General features: G+C 37.0%; 1 protein-coding gene across 3 annotated transcripts in view; it reads left to right on the forward strand.

Moving 5' to 3' along the window:
• The window catches only part of LOC106877655 (male-specific lethal 1-like 1), a 181,196-nt gene that overhangs the window by 159,042 nt on the left and 8,237 nt on the right, over positions 1 to 13,917 (forward strand). For all 3 annotated transcript variants that reach the window (XM_052970874.1, XM_052970875.1, XM_052970876.1), the window contains exon 2: positions 13,296 to 13,456. In XM_052970874.1, the coding sequence (XP_052826834.1) occupies positions 13,296 to 13,456 (161 nt within the window). The remainder of the gene's footprint in view (positions 1 to 13,295; positions 13,457 to 13,917) is intronic.

Here is a 13,917-nt window from a genome sequence, read left to right on the forward strand (position 1 = left end):
GACATTTCGAGAGAACATGAAATAATTCTTCTTTCGAACGGTTTAAATAAAGCTAAAAGTGTAAATTTGGGGGTTAAAGTTGATAGGAAAAGTTAAAGGCTGCTTTCGACTTTTTTTAACCGAATTTTTGCGCAGTATTATTTTGAGCTTTATTTGCTTCGAATTAAACCATTCCATAAACGGGGTATATATCTGCAAATAAGAAAAGATTGAACAGACAGATGGTGACGGAAAATTTACAGACAAGTACTTTCCTCGCGCGCGTGTGTGTGTGTAATGAGGCATTTTCCCCTCCATATTTTTAAGAGGTCATGGGCCAACAGGTTTTTAGGATCTGACGATACGCCATAAAGCCGAACCCTTTATGGACGGGAAACATAAGGTAATCCCATAAACTGGCCTTCCCCATTTTTAATATATGTAGGTGCAGGAGTGGCTGTGTGACACCTTGGGCAAGTGTCTTCTACTATATCCTCGGGCTGACCAAAGCCTCGTGAGTGGATTTGGTAGACGGAAACTGAAAGAAGCCCGTCCTGGTGCATTATCTCGTATAATTCATTTTCAAGGTAGTAGTAGGTTGTGATGAGAGAAACCTGGTGCTCTTTCTAGCAGCTTAGAATGTCCTCATTAGGACATTTCGTACGGTGATGTCCAATGGTTCATGTTTGGGGCGAGTAATAATAATAATGATGATGATAAAAACGATACGGAATCTATATGAATTTTCTTATGTACGATTGTCTTTCTGCTGTTGCTGGAAACACTCGCCTGGTAATGTTTTCTTTTATCGGATAAGGAACAACACAAAAACAATTTCAATAGCGTTTTTTGCAAGTACAAACACACTGATGCACAGTGATATTAATGGTGTCTCGGAATATAGATGCAAGGCTACAGATTTTGGTGCTGAAGGTATAATCGATTAAATTGTTATCGATCGCAATACTTATTCATCCTCTCAGAAGAATGGAAGGTAAAGGGACGTAACTAAATCTCGCAAGTCATCTTACTGTGTATCCCCTTCTGCCGCATCTATCCATTCCCTTTATTATTATTATTATTATTATCATTATTAATGATAATGTGTGTGTGTAATAGAGATCGTAGGTTTTGCGTGTGTGTATGTATGTATGTATATATATATATATATATAGTAAAGACCCCCCCCCCCTTCGGTCATTGCATCAAGAAAGTCTGGGCAAGGTTGTTTATGGAAGACCAGCAGTCGTCCATGCATATCAGCTTCCCCTCTACGCCACCGATGTCATTCAAGGGAAAGGCAAAGGGGCCGATACATTTTGACACCAGTGACGTCACGACTCATTTCTACAGCTGAATGAACTAGAGCAACACGATATAAACTGTCTTGCTCAAGAACACAACACACAGCCCGGTGCGGAAATCGAACTCACTACCTCATGATCGTAAGCACGACTCTCTAACCACTGAGCCATATATATAATGTGCTCTAGCATGGAGTAGTGTTCAAATAGAACAAGGAAAATTGGAGATTAATATTCCCAACGGTCACTATATTCTCCTTAGTTTTTATATGATCGTGTAAATTTACAGGAAAATCATAGTATTGTTGTTATCTTGTGGAACAACGAATTCACGAATGCAGCGACAGCTAATAAAATTACTGATAGGAAATCCCAATAAAATAATACTTATGCAGAAGTGAAGACGGTACGCTATACGTCAAGATCGTCGCTGGTATCGTTACTATGTGCTTTCTCGTATAGAATAGATTATTACTTCTTTTTTTTTATCTTTCGTTCATTGACTGTATCCATACTGAGACACCGCCGTGAAGGGTTAAGTCGAATGAATCGACCCCAATATTTAAGCCTGGTCCTTATTCTATCAGACTGTTTTGCCGAACCACTAAGTTACAGAGATGTACACATGTCAAGTGGTGATAGGGATAAATATAACACGGTGTTATACACGCATACATTGTGTGTTTCAGTTTCCGCCTACCAAATCCACTTATTGGATTTTGGCCGCGCCGGGGTTTACTCGAAGATACTTGCCAAAGGTGCCACGCAGTGGGACTGAACCCAAAACGACATGGTTGAGAAGCAAGGTTCTCAACCATGCCTGCACCTCTAAAAACATCTATGTGTATTGAGTGTGTGAAAAACCCTCCATGCGTATTTTCTCTCAGCCATGTTGTGCGTTTAGAGAGATGTGTCTATCTTCGTTGCTATTGTCACATGCCATTCAAACTGATGCTAAATTCGATAATGATGCCCTCCTACCCTCTCTTCTCCTTTTCATTACTCTAGATACGTTGCTATTTTGTATATTTACAAACCCACAAAATTAATACGAATAACTGTTGTGTGAACAAATATGCTGCTTTAACTCTGTAACTGCATGCTCCTCCTGTGCACGTTCTCTCTCTTTCTCTCACCTCCCTTTCTCTATCATCTCTCTCCTCCTCTTTCTGTTTCTCTCTCTCCCCGTCCTCATACCCATTTATTGCTTCTATCTTCTTTCTTTCTCTCTCTCTCTCTCTCTCTCTGTATAAATATATACGATCGTGTATAGACTAAATACACTTTCTTTCTGTGTGTGTGTGTATATGTAATAATATTCATCATACGTCGTGTGCCATGCTATCGCTGCTTCTTACAGAGAGAACACTGAATCACTTGTATCGTCATGCAGTGATAGATTATTGTATTTCATTGCAACAGTCGACCCCCGCTCTCAGTTACAATGTTGTGTGTGACACACAAAAACAAAAATTCTTTTTCTCTCTCCTTTTTTCAATAATCAACAAAACCAAAATTACGCTTCTTTATATTCTTCCGCAAAAATTCATGTTATCCAAACATCTAGACTTGGGCGATACAGCAACGCCAAATAATAATTTTTCTCTCTCCAAATTTTAAATAATAATTGATTTCTAACAGGTAAACTAGTGTGTGTGACTAGATCAACAATAATTGCGCCAAATATGTGCATTTAATGCACAATTCGTCATATTAGCCATTATTCCGTTAGCTTCTGTTTATTTCCTGTCACTATTTCGGGAATGTATTTAAATGTCATTTTATTAGAGATTATTTATTTATACTTCATCGTTCAGAATCGTTAAAATAAAGTATAATAGAAATACTAAGAGTTCATTCTACTGTATCTTCTCCACATTGTGTAGAATATTCGTTGAAAGTTATTCCAACTCAACGCCACCCGCTTTTCATTTAATGGGTAGGGTGTTTGGGCGATGATGTTTCGCCGGTGTTTTATACTCGTTAAAACATCAGACGAAATACCTGGTGGTATTTTAGTTATTTCAGCTCTATGTTGCCACTTCAAATTCCACCGAGGTCAAGCCTTTGCCTTTCACCCTTTCAAGTTCGATAAAATAAAACACCATTTGTGCATTGGTCGATATATAATCGACTAACCTCTCTCCTACAATTTCAGGCGTTGTCTGTACTTTAGAAACAATTATTATTATGGATGGTCGTAAAATCGTTAGCATGCCGGACAAGGTGCTTTGCGACATTTCTTCCGTCTTTCTTCTGAGTTCAAATTCCTCCGAGGTCGCCTTTGCCTTTCATCCTTTCGGTGTCAATAAAATAAATACCAGTTAAACACTAAGGTCGATGTAATCAACTTGTCTCCTCCCTCGAAATTGCTGGCCTTGTGTTAAAATTTGAAATCGTTATTATTATTCTGAATGGCAAGGCGGCGAGCTCACAAAATCGTTAGATCGCCGGACAAAATGTTTAGTAGCATTTTTTCCGGTTCTTTACGTTCGGAGTTCAAATTCAGCCGACTTCACTCTGTCTTTCATTCCCACAAGACCTTATGCCTAAAACATGATTATTTGCAGACAAAACACGTTGTATTCCTTTACGTTCGGAGTTCAAATCTAGCTAGAATTGAATTTGTTTTTGTTTTTTTGTTGTTTTTTTTACACCGCCAATAAAATATGTACCAGTCCTTGAATGGTATCGATCCATTTGCTTTTTGAAATTTGTGCTCGTTGAGTCAGAGAGAAAACTATTCGATCATTCGATTTGCTAGAAAACAACAGCCACACTTCCTTCTTAATAAAAAAATATATACTATACTGGATAAACCAAGGTTTTGGTGATTTTGTTTATCGTAAAGGAATCCGAGATGGTCACGGTTTGAAAGTCAGTCGAATGACAACAAATGGTGTTAGCAAAAATGTAGCAACGACGCAGTATCGATTAGATAATATCTAGTATCAATTTTATCTCACGACGTTCTGAGTTCAAATCCCGCCGAGTTCGACTTCAATATTCATTTTTTTTTTCCAGTGTTGGTCCTTTTTAGCTTCCAGTCGTGACCATTCCATCATTTCATATATCTCGGATTACATTAATTAATGCGGTCTTTTTTAACAGTTCTGGTTTGAGAGAATTTTGCTGCTGTTTTCAGCAGGTCTTGTGACTGCTTAGGAGATCGTTGCTTGGCCCGATTCGCCTGCAAGTTTGATAGATTATGATTCCGTCCTCTAAACAGCGGCGGTCGTCTGCAATCTAAGAACTGTCAAATCTCAAAAAGGCGTTATATATCGGTACAGCGGCGGATAAAATGTCTTGAGGCATTTAGCTACGTTTCTTTGCGTTCTAGACCTTGTGTCTATAGTTAAAAAAAAAAAAAGATTATTATTATAGCATCCAAAAGCAGTTGGTCATTCCCAGGCGTCTCAACCATGACCACTTCATCAGTCATTTCATTTATTTACCAATGTTTCATGGGCTACATCTTCCAATGGAGCCTTCATTTCTGAAGCCGGTATTCTGTCATTTTGGGGATTTTTACCTGCTATTTCTAGCGACTGCGTTTCGCATCTCTTTCGTTGCCTCGACTACTACAAACCAGTGTATGATGGGGGTGGGGGTGGTTGAGGTAAACACCAGGAAGCGGAAAGAAGTTGTTTCCCTTTGCTCGTCGTTTTCTGTGCTCTTCTCTGTTGTGAGGAAGTCCTTGACATTCGGCTTATCAACCACCTCCTCCTCCTTCCCTAAAATAAAGACCCCCAAACCGGGCCATGGTTAAGGGCTCCGGTGGTAGCGAGATCGACTGTTGTCATTGTGGCCGCATCGTTTCTTAATGAAATATTTCGCAATCGTTGGACAGGTACGCAGTAATGGATGGATTCTTGCCGCATTCAACTCTAGGTTTGTGTACGTACGTGAGTGAGTGTGTGTGTGTGTATGTATGTGTGTTTATTATTTCCTTATCTGGTTGTCTATATACACACTTCACTTTGCTGTATGTATACAAGCCATCAGAGAATGTTTATTTACTATATTTTATAAAAGTCCACTTAGAACCGATTCTTCTACCATACAAAACTATATTATTTTTTCTTTCTCTCTTTCATGAAAAATTTGGCCTCTGTGGTATAATGTAATGTAATATATATATATATATATATATGTATATATAATGTGTCTAGGGATCAGTTAAATCGATTACAATCGTACTAGCAATCTCTTAATGTGTGCCGCGTACGCAGGCACACACACACACACACACACACACACACACACGCGAGCGGTAATAACCCAGTCTTGTATTAGCAAAGATTTAGCTACTATTAAATGCTTCGTATTACCGTACTCTTTGTATTAAGTGCCATTTTTCTCATCTATGTAACTAATAACGTGCATTCAGTTTTATATTTTGTGTGTATTTGTATTCATAACTCGGTATAATCTAAATTGGAATTAATAAAGAATATCTGTAATTTGTGTGTGTGTGCATAGATTGTGCAATGTTTTTGGTGTTCAGAGCAGTCTTGTGCAAGTTCTTTGAAAACATACGGCACTGAATGCAAGTGGTGAGTCTGCTTTTTTTCTTTCCTAGTGTTTGTACTCTTTATTTACATCTTGTCTTGTGCCCCCTATCACCACAAAACCGTATGAAACGAGAAAAACATTAAACCGCAAAGACTGTTTAACACACACACGCATATATGAAATAACCTGTTTTATTGACAGAAAGGGACATAAACGTAAATTACACCGGTTGTTCCACCATCTTCACATACATACATACACACAAACGTTTTCCCGTCTACCAAATTCCACTCATAAGGTATTTATTGGTTGAATCGAGGCTTTGTGGAAGGCACTTGACCAAGGTGTCGCACAGTGGGAGTCGCGTAACTGTGAAGCGAACTTCTCAACTGCACAGCTATGTCTGCAGTTGTCACACACGCATACGTTTTTGCAACCTCACACACACTGGATAAACAGAGTAGTTTATTTGAAAGTGTAAAATCTGTATATACAGGTTTAAGTAGGGCTAAAAGAGAAGGATGGAAGTTATTGGTGGGGTAGGTGAATTTAGGATGTGTTGAATTAATCGTGTCAAGTTTGTGGGGTGGGACGACGAAAATATCGATAGAAAGGCGGGGAATGTTCTAACGATTATAATAAAAAATATATATACTTAAAAACAGTTGCTGGAAATATACTGTTCTCCGTGGTTTTTGCTATAGTAATGTTGTACCAATGTTAATTTTTACCGTTTTAGTAGTATATAACGTTGTATTGTAAATTTATTATTGAATCACTTAAAACAACAGCGAGTATCCTATTCCAGTATGTTTGGTTATAATGTAAAAAAATATATATAACAGTTTTCATTGGGATATCACCATGAATTTAAATAGATGTTGCATTTTATATTATATATTTATATGCGAGTAAAAAGACGTTTGTAATTATTGCAAATGATTGTTTGGAATTAAAGAAAGTATATAATAAATTTAACGCTTAACGTGAAAGACAATTGAGGGCATTTGTATAGAAAAGGATTGAATTGTATGGTTTATAAGATAAGGTAAAGTGAACTTATCGTTACTTGATTAATTGCGGGGTAAGGTATATAAATAGACTGAGACGCGGAAATTAAGTGGGTCTATGTTAGAAATTTATTTACTGATAAAATTTTGTTTTGTCTGGGGTAAAAAAAAAAAGGTTCAAATAAATATTTAGGTCGCTGCCGCTGGCTATGATATTTTTTACGATAAAATCTTAAGTACACAAAAATACAAGTGGAAATGTTTTCAAAAAAAGAAAAGTGTTCTCTAGAAATATTGGTTTTCAATTTTGACGCAAGGCCAGCAATTTAGTGGGAAGCGGGTGAGTCGATTGCGTCGACCCCACTGCTCAGCTAGTTCTTATTATATTCGACTCTGGAAGGCAATGTCGACGTCGGCGGAATTTGAACTCAGATCGTAATGACGAACGAAATGCCGCCAAGCGTTTTTCCCGGTGTGCTAACGATTCTGCCAGCTCGGTAGAAATATTAGAACAATAATTTTAGTGATATTATCGTATGTTTCCAATATGTTTTGTATGGAAGTGCAAAGGTATATTAAAAATTTTGTATGTTCTTTTTCTAGTAATGTTAAAACTTATCATTATTATTTGTAGATATATCGTGTTATCTAATTGATTTGTTCAAATTTTCTTGCTGTGTGTGTATTTGGCAAAATATTACCTCTTTAAACAGATAAATGGTTTCAAATAGTTCAATATTCTAAAAAAAATTCTTTGCATGATAAAACTAATTTTGATTGGTGATAAGTGGTTGGAAATTGGGAAACAGAATTTCAGTTGATTCTGAGGTGCAAGGCCGACAGTAATTTTTATTGGTTTTGAAGGAAACGGTATTTTATATCGAACTAGGTGTTTGGCGATTTTAAAAATATTTTTGATTCCACCGCGACATATCTATTTGTTTGTTTATCTTCTGAATTCTAAAAAAAAATTGATAGCTTTAAATGAATTGATTCACGATGTAAATTTAGAATTAATGTTGACAGTAACACAATAGACCAGTTCCCTGGCTTTGCAATTGTCTTATAGAAAGCAATTATTGGTGTGTTTGGGTTTGGAAGGCAGTTTTCAATTTATACATTGATAATATTCGTGCATAATTCTGTGAGTTCTAACATTTTGGTTGAAAAGCTTAAGGTATTTGCCATTAGGGATGAAATGCTTATGGGGTAGTTTGGAAAAAAAAGTTTAGCTACGAATGTTGGTACTTGTGAATTTTGGGCGGATTATACCAAAATATCGGTATTTGTTTCACGTTTGAAAGGCATCGAAGCTGTATTTATTGTATTTCACTTTTCTATGTATCTGCTTCGGCTACATTGTTCATTATAATAATTGGCTGAATTATTGAAGATTTCATTCCTGGAGAATAAATTTTTTTTAAATCCCTCTTGACTATAAAATTCTTAATTCTTTGAGCGGTTAGGGTTATGAAGTCATCGTAGTTTTTCGTTTACTTATTTCATGTAGTTCATATTGAGAGCTTTTGTGGTTAAAGGAAACGCCTGGGGAAAATAACTCTTTTGTAATTGAAACACCTAAAACTTAGAAGAAATAATGAAATGTTCATATGAAATCCATTAGGAGTTTGTGGATTAAAATTGCAGATAAAGTATTTGGGTCACCTCCGTTTTCGAATATGGAAAATCTACTTACTCGTTGCTTTCAGCCCATAGTTGCTCTAGACACACACACTCTCTCTCTCTCCCTCCCACTCATTATATATATATATATATATATATATATATATAGTTATTATTATTTATTGTGTGTGTATGCATTGAAAGCTGAAGCTTGCTCACTCGTTATTTCCAAATGATTGCCCATTTTCTATATATTTTATCTTTAACTTGTTTCACTCATTAGACTGCGGCCATGTTGGGGCACCGCCCTGAAGAATTTTAGTCGAACGAATCAACCCCAGGATTTATTTTCTTGAAGTCTGATACTGATTCTATTGATGTCTTTTGCTGAACTGCCAAGTTACAGGGACGCAAACACACTACCACCGGTTGTCAAGCGGTGATTGGGGACAGGCTTCGACTGACCTTTTTCGGTTTCCCAAATCCACTCACAAGGCTCGTGGCTATAGTAGAAGACACTTGCATAAGGTACCACCCACTGGGACTGAACCCGGAATCATGTGGTTGGGAAACAAACCTCTTACAACACAGTCGCGCCTGCGCCTATGTATCCCATCTAATTCCTTAACTTGTTCCTGGGTCTCTTCTTTGTGGTGGGGAGACCTCACACTCGACACATTAAATACGCTGCCTGTCTAACACTTAATAAGCAATCTGGTTAAACTGGTGTTAGTTACTATTGATAAAGATTTATATACAATGAGTTCGTGTGTCGTGGGAGAGAAGGGCTAGGTTGCTTTTTTAAGAAAATATTTTAGTAACACGGAGAAACGTTTTAGAAATAAATTGAAAAATCGAAACGGAATCGGCGAAAAGTACTTAATTCGTGCTTATATACTGTTGTGTAACTGCTATAAGAGCGTATATATGTTGATTTTTTTTTTTCTCTTTTGTATTTCAATAGCCTGCTACAATAGAAAATAACAAAAGGTTTTTCAACCGTCACTATCCATTCAATATGTATTTATGCACATCCATACATTTTGTATTGAACTTTTTCGGTTTATTGTTTTATGTAAAGATGTTACTTGTTATAGTGATATATCTACATTTTGTTCATATATTTTGGACAATGTGTTGACTGGATGATCATAGTTTGTGTCATTTGTGTAAATAAAGCAAGTAAAACTGTGAGTAGATGTTCTTGTAGCAGTATATACGGTTACATGGCAGCGTATCAACAAAATCTAAGTACATTTCGTCCTTTCCGCTTCGGATTTTCATTTCACTGCTGAATGATTTCGACAGGTTACTAATAATTATAGGGCTGTCTTTTTGTCTGAGGTAGCTGACTCCCCACCAGCTGCTTTAAGTAAGGTGGCAAGGGTTCGATCTTGATGATCATATTTCCAAAATACTATGTTGATGACATTTTGTCCCAGACGATAACTAGATTCGTGAACAGTCAGTTTATATATATTTTTTTTTCTCCAAGTGACTACTTCTCTCAAATGTACGTCTGTCGTATGTGATGGACGTTGAGTTGAAAGTCTCTCACGCACTCACTCACACACACACCTTATTCACTGCGGTCCACGTATATTGTAGTAATTGTATGTGCACCACACAACAACAGTGATGCTCGCGCGCGCACATTCTCTCTCTTTCTCTCTCTCTCTCACACACACACCTACACACACAATGCGGTTCCCACATCAGTATTGTTCATAGTTAAATTAATGTTAGACAGAAGGTTGTGATGTGCACACAACAATAAGTAGAATTATATGACTACGGCATAACGGTGGCTCGGCTAAGTTAAATTACATACGGGCACAGACGAAAATATCAGGCATTTAATATATACATTAATTAATATTTAATGTATCAATAATATATAAGAAATCAATAGTTTTATTTTTCATTAATTAGAAAGACAGTTTTTTTTGTTTTTTTTTTAAGTTTATAGTAGCTAAAAGACTCTAGTTAGTCAAATAAATTTCTAAATTGGTGTCCGTTTAAGGAGAATTGGCATTCACATGTTCCGAAGGTTGTTTTATTTCATTTTATTTATTTTTATCTTCTTGAAATCTCAGAATTTCTTGCCTATAGAGTATAATTACGATTCCGTACATACACGAGATCAAGAAATATTTGTGAGAAAAAATAAGTCATATTTAACTGGTACTTTATTTTACGGATTGCAGGACAAGAAGTTAAACTTGACCACGACAGATTTGAACTCGGAACGCAAGAGTCGGAAGGTGTTTTTATCCAACTCTATGCTTATCCATGGAGTTTAACAATCTTTTTCTACTATCGACATAAGTCCTGGAATTTTAGGGGAAGGAGTGTCAGTTAGTTGAAAAGTAAAGTCGACCTAGGCGGGATTTGAACCCGGAAGAAATGTCGCTCAGAATTTTGGCCGATTCTGCCATCTCGCCTCCCTCGGAGTGTTGAACTGTTTTAATGAGAAAAATGATCGGCGTTATTTATTTACTATTTTTTTTATTATTGTGGGTTTGAATTTAAATTTATTTTTTGACTTACATTGTGTTAACCCGTACTTATATAAACCAGTGTCTTAGCTTATAAACCGGTTTTTTTAGGGTTCCAGGTCAGCTCTAATTGAGCAGGTCTTGTAATCCAAGCACCTTCGCCTCGTCTACATTCCCGCTGTGTAATGTCTCATTCCAATTTTTAGACGGTGAAGCAGGAGGGGAGAATTAAAGGAATTTGTTTTTGTTTTTTGTGGCTGGGCAAGCTACTGCATACTCATAGACTCGTGTTTGCCACTTGGTTAAGGATTGACCCTTTGTCTCCCGCGTGACAAGCGGGAGAACTTACCACCAAACCATTTCTGAATGCTTGTGTATATCTTTTGTCGTGCACTTGCTAATGTCATCTAAGGACCAGCTATTTTGCATTCCTTGTATTTTTGGCAGCGTTCATTGTTTCTCACATTCGGAACAGGTCTCTTTTTGGTGGGGATGGGGGATATCTTCCCTACCTGCCTTCCCTTCTGGTTAAACAATAGAGGGGGGGAAGCATCTTTTAACGGTTTATGTACAGCCACATTTTCTATGTTCATTTCTTTTTAAGACGGCAAAGTGTCGTTTGAGGAGATTTGGCTGTTGTTTCTAGCAAGTCGAGTGAGTGACCACATAATTTGTACTGGTTTGGAATCTCCCTTAACCGATCGTTTAATATAGTTTTAATCAACTAGATTTCACTTATCATTTTCATGAATTTAGTATTAGTGTGTGTGTGTTAAATTCGTATTATTTTAACGTAATAGCAACTGTGTATTTACTGTTGGTATGATTCATTACTGACAGTAAAGTCAAACTAGGTTTCGCCTGACGGTTTGTTCAACCATTTCAGTAAATAGTTAAGCGAAAGTCCCAGTCGACTTGTTTTCTCTCTCTCTCTCCACCACCCCTCCTCCACACATTATATATTAACATTTATTACTCATGCTGTTTATCGATTTGATCGATTATATTCCGGTAAATGTGTGCCATTGTGGGGTTAACGGCAAAGTTGCTAGTGTAACGCATGAAATACCGAGCTTCTGTTTAATTATTTTCTACGTTCAAACCCCATCAGAGTTGTTTAAAAAAAAAACGAGAATGCATAGGGTCGATTAAATTCATTCTAACCCTCCCCTCTTCAAAATATGTGGCCTTGTGATAGTATTAGAAATGAATTATTATAAGGCACTGAATGCCAGTTGAGCATTGGGATCGATGTCATCGATTTATTTCCCCTCCCCCGAAACTGCTGGCCTTGTGTCAAAATTTGAAACCAATATTGTTATAATAAATGCCTTGCTTCAGTGTAAACAGCTTGCGAACGTTAACTGCAAATGAGACGTTTACAGTCTGGCAATAATAACCCTTGTCACGAAACAATTATACCTCTCTTTCTCTCACACACACACACACACACACACACACACACACACACACTCTTGCATATCGTTGCTATTATGCAAAAGTGTCGCAAGTCCAAAACGTTGCTTTTTCAGAAAACGAAACAATAGTTTCACCATTCCATTCATTTTTACATTAGCAACAGTTTCAGCCTAACAATAATGATACTTTGTTGGGTGCATAAAATCGTAACTCCATGCATGTAGGATATTTTCCAGTCAGAAATATTTTTGCAAAACTATCGTATATACTATCACTATACTTTTGAAAAATGCTAAACCTTTGTACTACACTTTGACAATTTTCATCTGAAGCAGCTGGAGATACGATAGTTTGACCAAAATAACCGGCTATTGCAAGCAAAATTAAATATTGAATAAAAAAAAAAACGCATTTGGCCAAATGTGGACATACAACAGTTTAACATAATAGCAACTGTATATATATATGTGTGTGTATACACACACACGCCTTTATTTACGAATTTAGCTTATAATTTTCTTCGCTAATTTTATTATACTTTGGCAGAAAGTTAGTTGAGATTCTTTTTTTTTTTTTTATAAAGCCTTCTCTATCTCTGTCATCTCTTCTTCCGATCTCTCTCTCTTCTATCGACGGCATTGTGAAGTTAATAATCATTAAAACTGTAAGCAGAATTAATAAGAGCCGTGAATCATTTGAGCGATGACAGATCCATCATATTGCAGTGTTTAGTTATCTCCCTTTACTTTCTGAGTTTTTAAATCCCGCCGAAGTTGAACTTCGCCTTTCAAGACTTCAATCTCGTTAAAGTAAAGTACCAGAATATCCATATTATCAATCGTTCCTTTTTTGTGCCCGCTCCCCAAACTATCTGGCCCTGTCCCTATATTAGAAAATATATACATATTTTTTTTATTTTTAAATTGTTATTTTTCTTTGTTTTGCAGTTAAAATGCCGCATAGATCGCATGGAGCGCCGTTTGTCTATTCTGAAGCAGAAAGACGAGCCAATGAACTCCTCCTATCATATGTCAAAGACCCAGGCTAGCAATGAAAGCACCGGTGACAGGGGCAGTAAGAAGATTGCCTTTCTAAAACGTAGAGAAAGGTAAGCAGTTTTCCTTCTTCCTACTCTTCCCTCATTGTCTCATTTCCCCCCCCTCCCTATATTTAATTCCCCTATAGAAGCCAAGAGTGAGCATGGGCTGAAGAAAGGAGCCACTACCATTGCTGGTAATAGAGGTCTTTTCTTTCGGCATCAAAGACAGGTTGTAGGATGCTTGTGTTGCAATTGTGATGCAGAGTGGTAGTGAGACATGAGAAGACTGGAAAGACATGGAGTGAGTATGCTCTGTTGGATGTGCAATGGAAGTGTGCATAAATGACATATGTGCTGAGAGAAAGACTGGATAGAAGAGGAATCGGGTGTAATTGCAAGAAGGAAGTCTGTGCTGATATAGACTTAGTCAAACCATCCAACCCATGCCAGCATGGAACATGGACGTTAAATGATACTACTTATTTATAGTTGTGTAATAACAAAATTATGAATAATTCACTTTTCCAAGA

Source organism: Octopus bimaculoides, chromosome 9, assembly GCF_001194135.2.
Source record: "Octopus bimaculoides isolate UCB-OBI-ISO-001 chromosome 9, ASM119413v2, whole genome shotgun sequence".
NCBI classification, from domain to species: domain Eukaryota; kingdom Metazoa; phylum Mollusca; class Cephalopoda; order Octopoda; family Octopodidae; genus Octopus; species Octopus bimaculoides.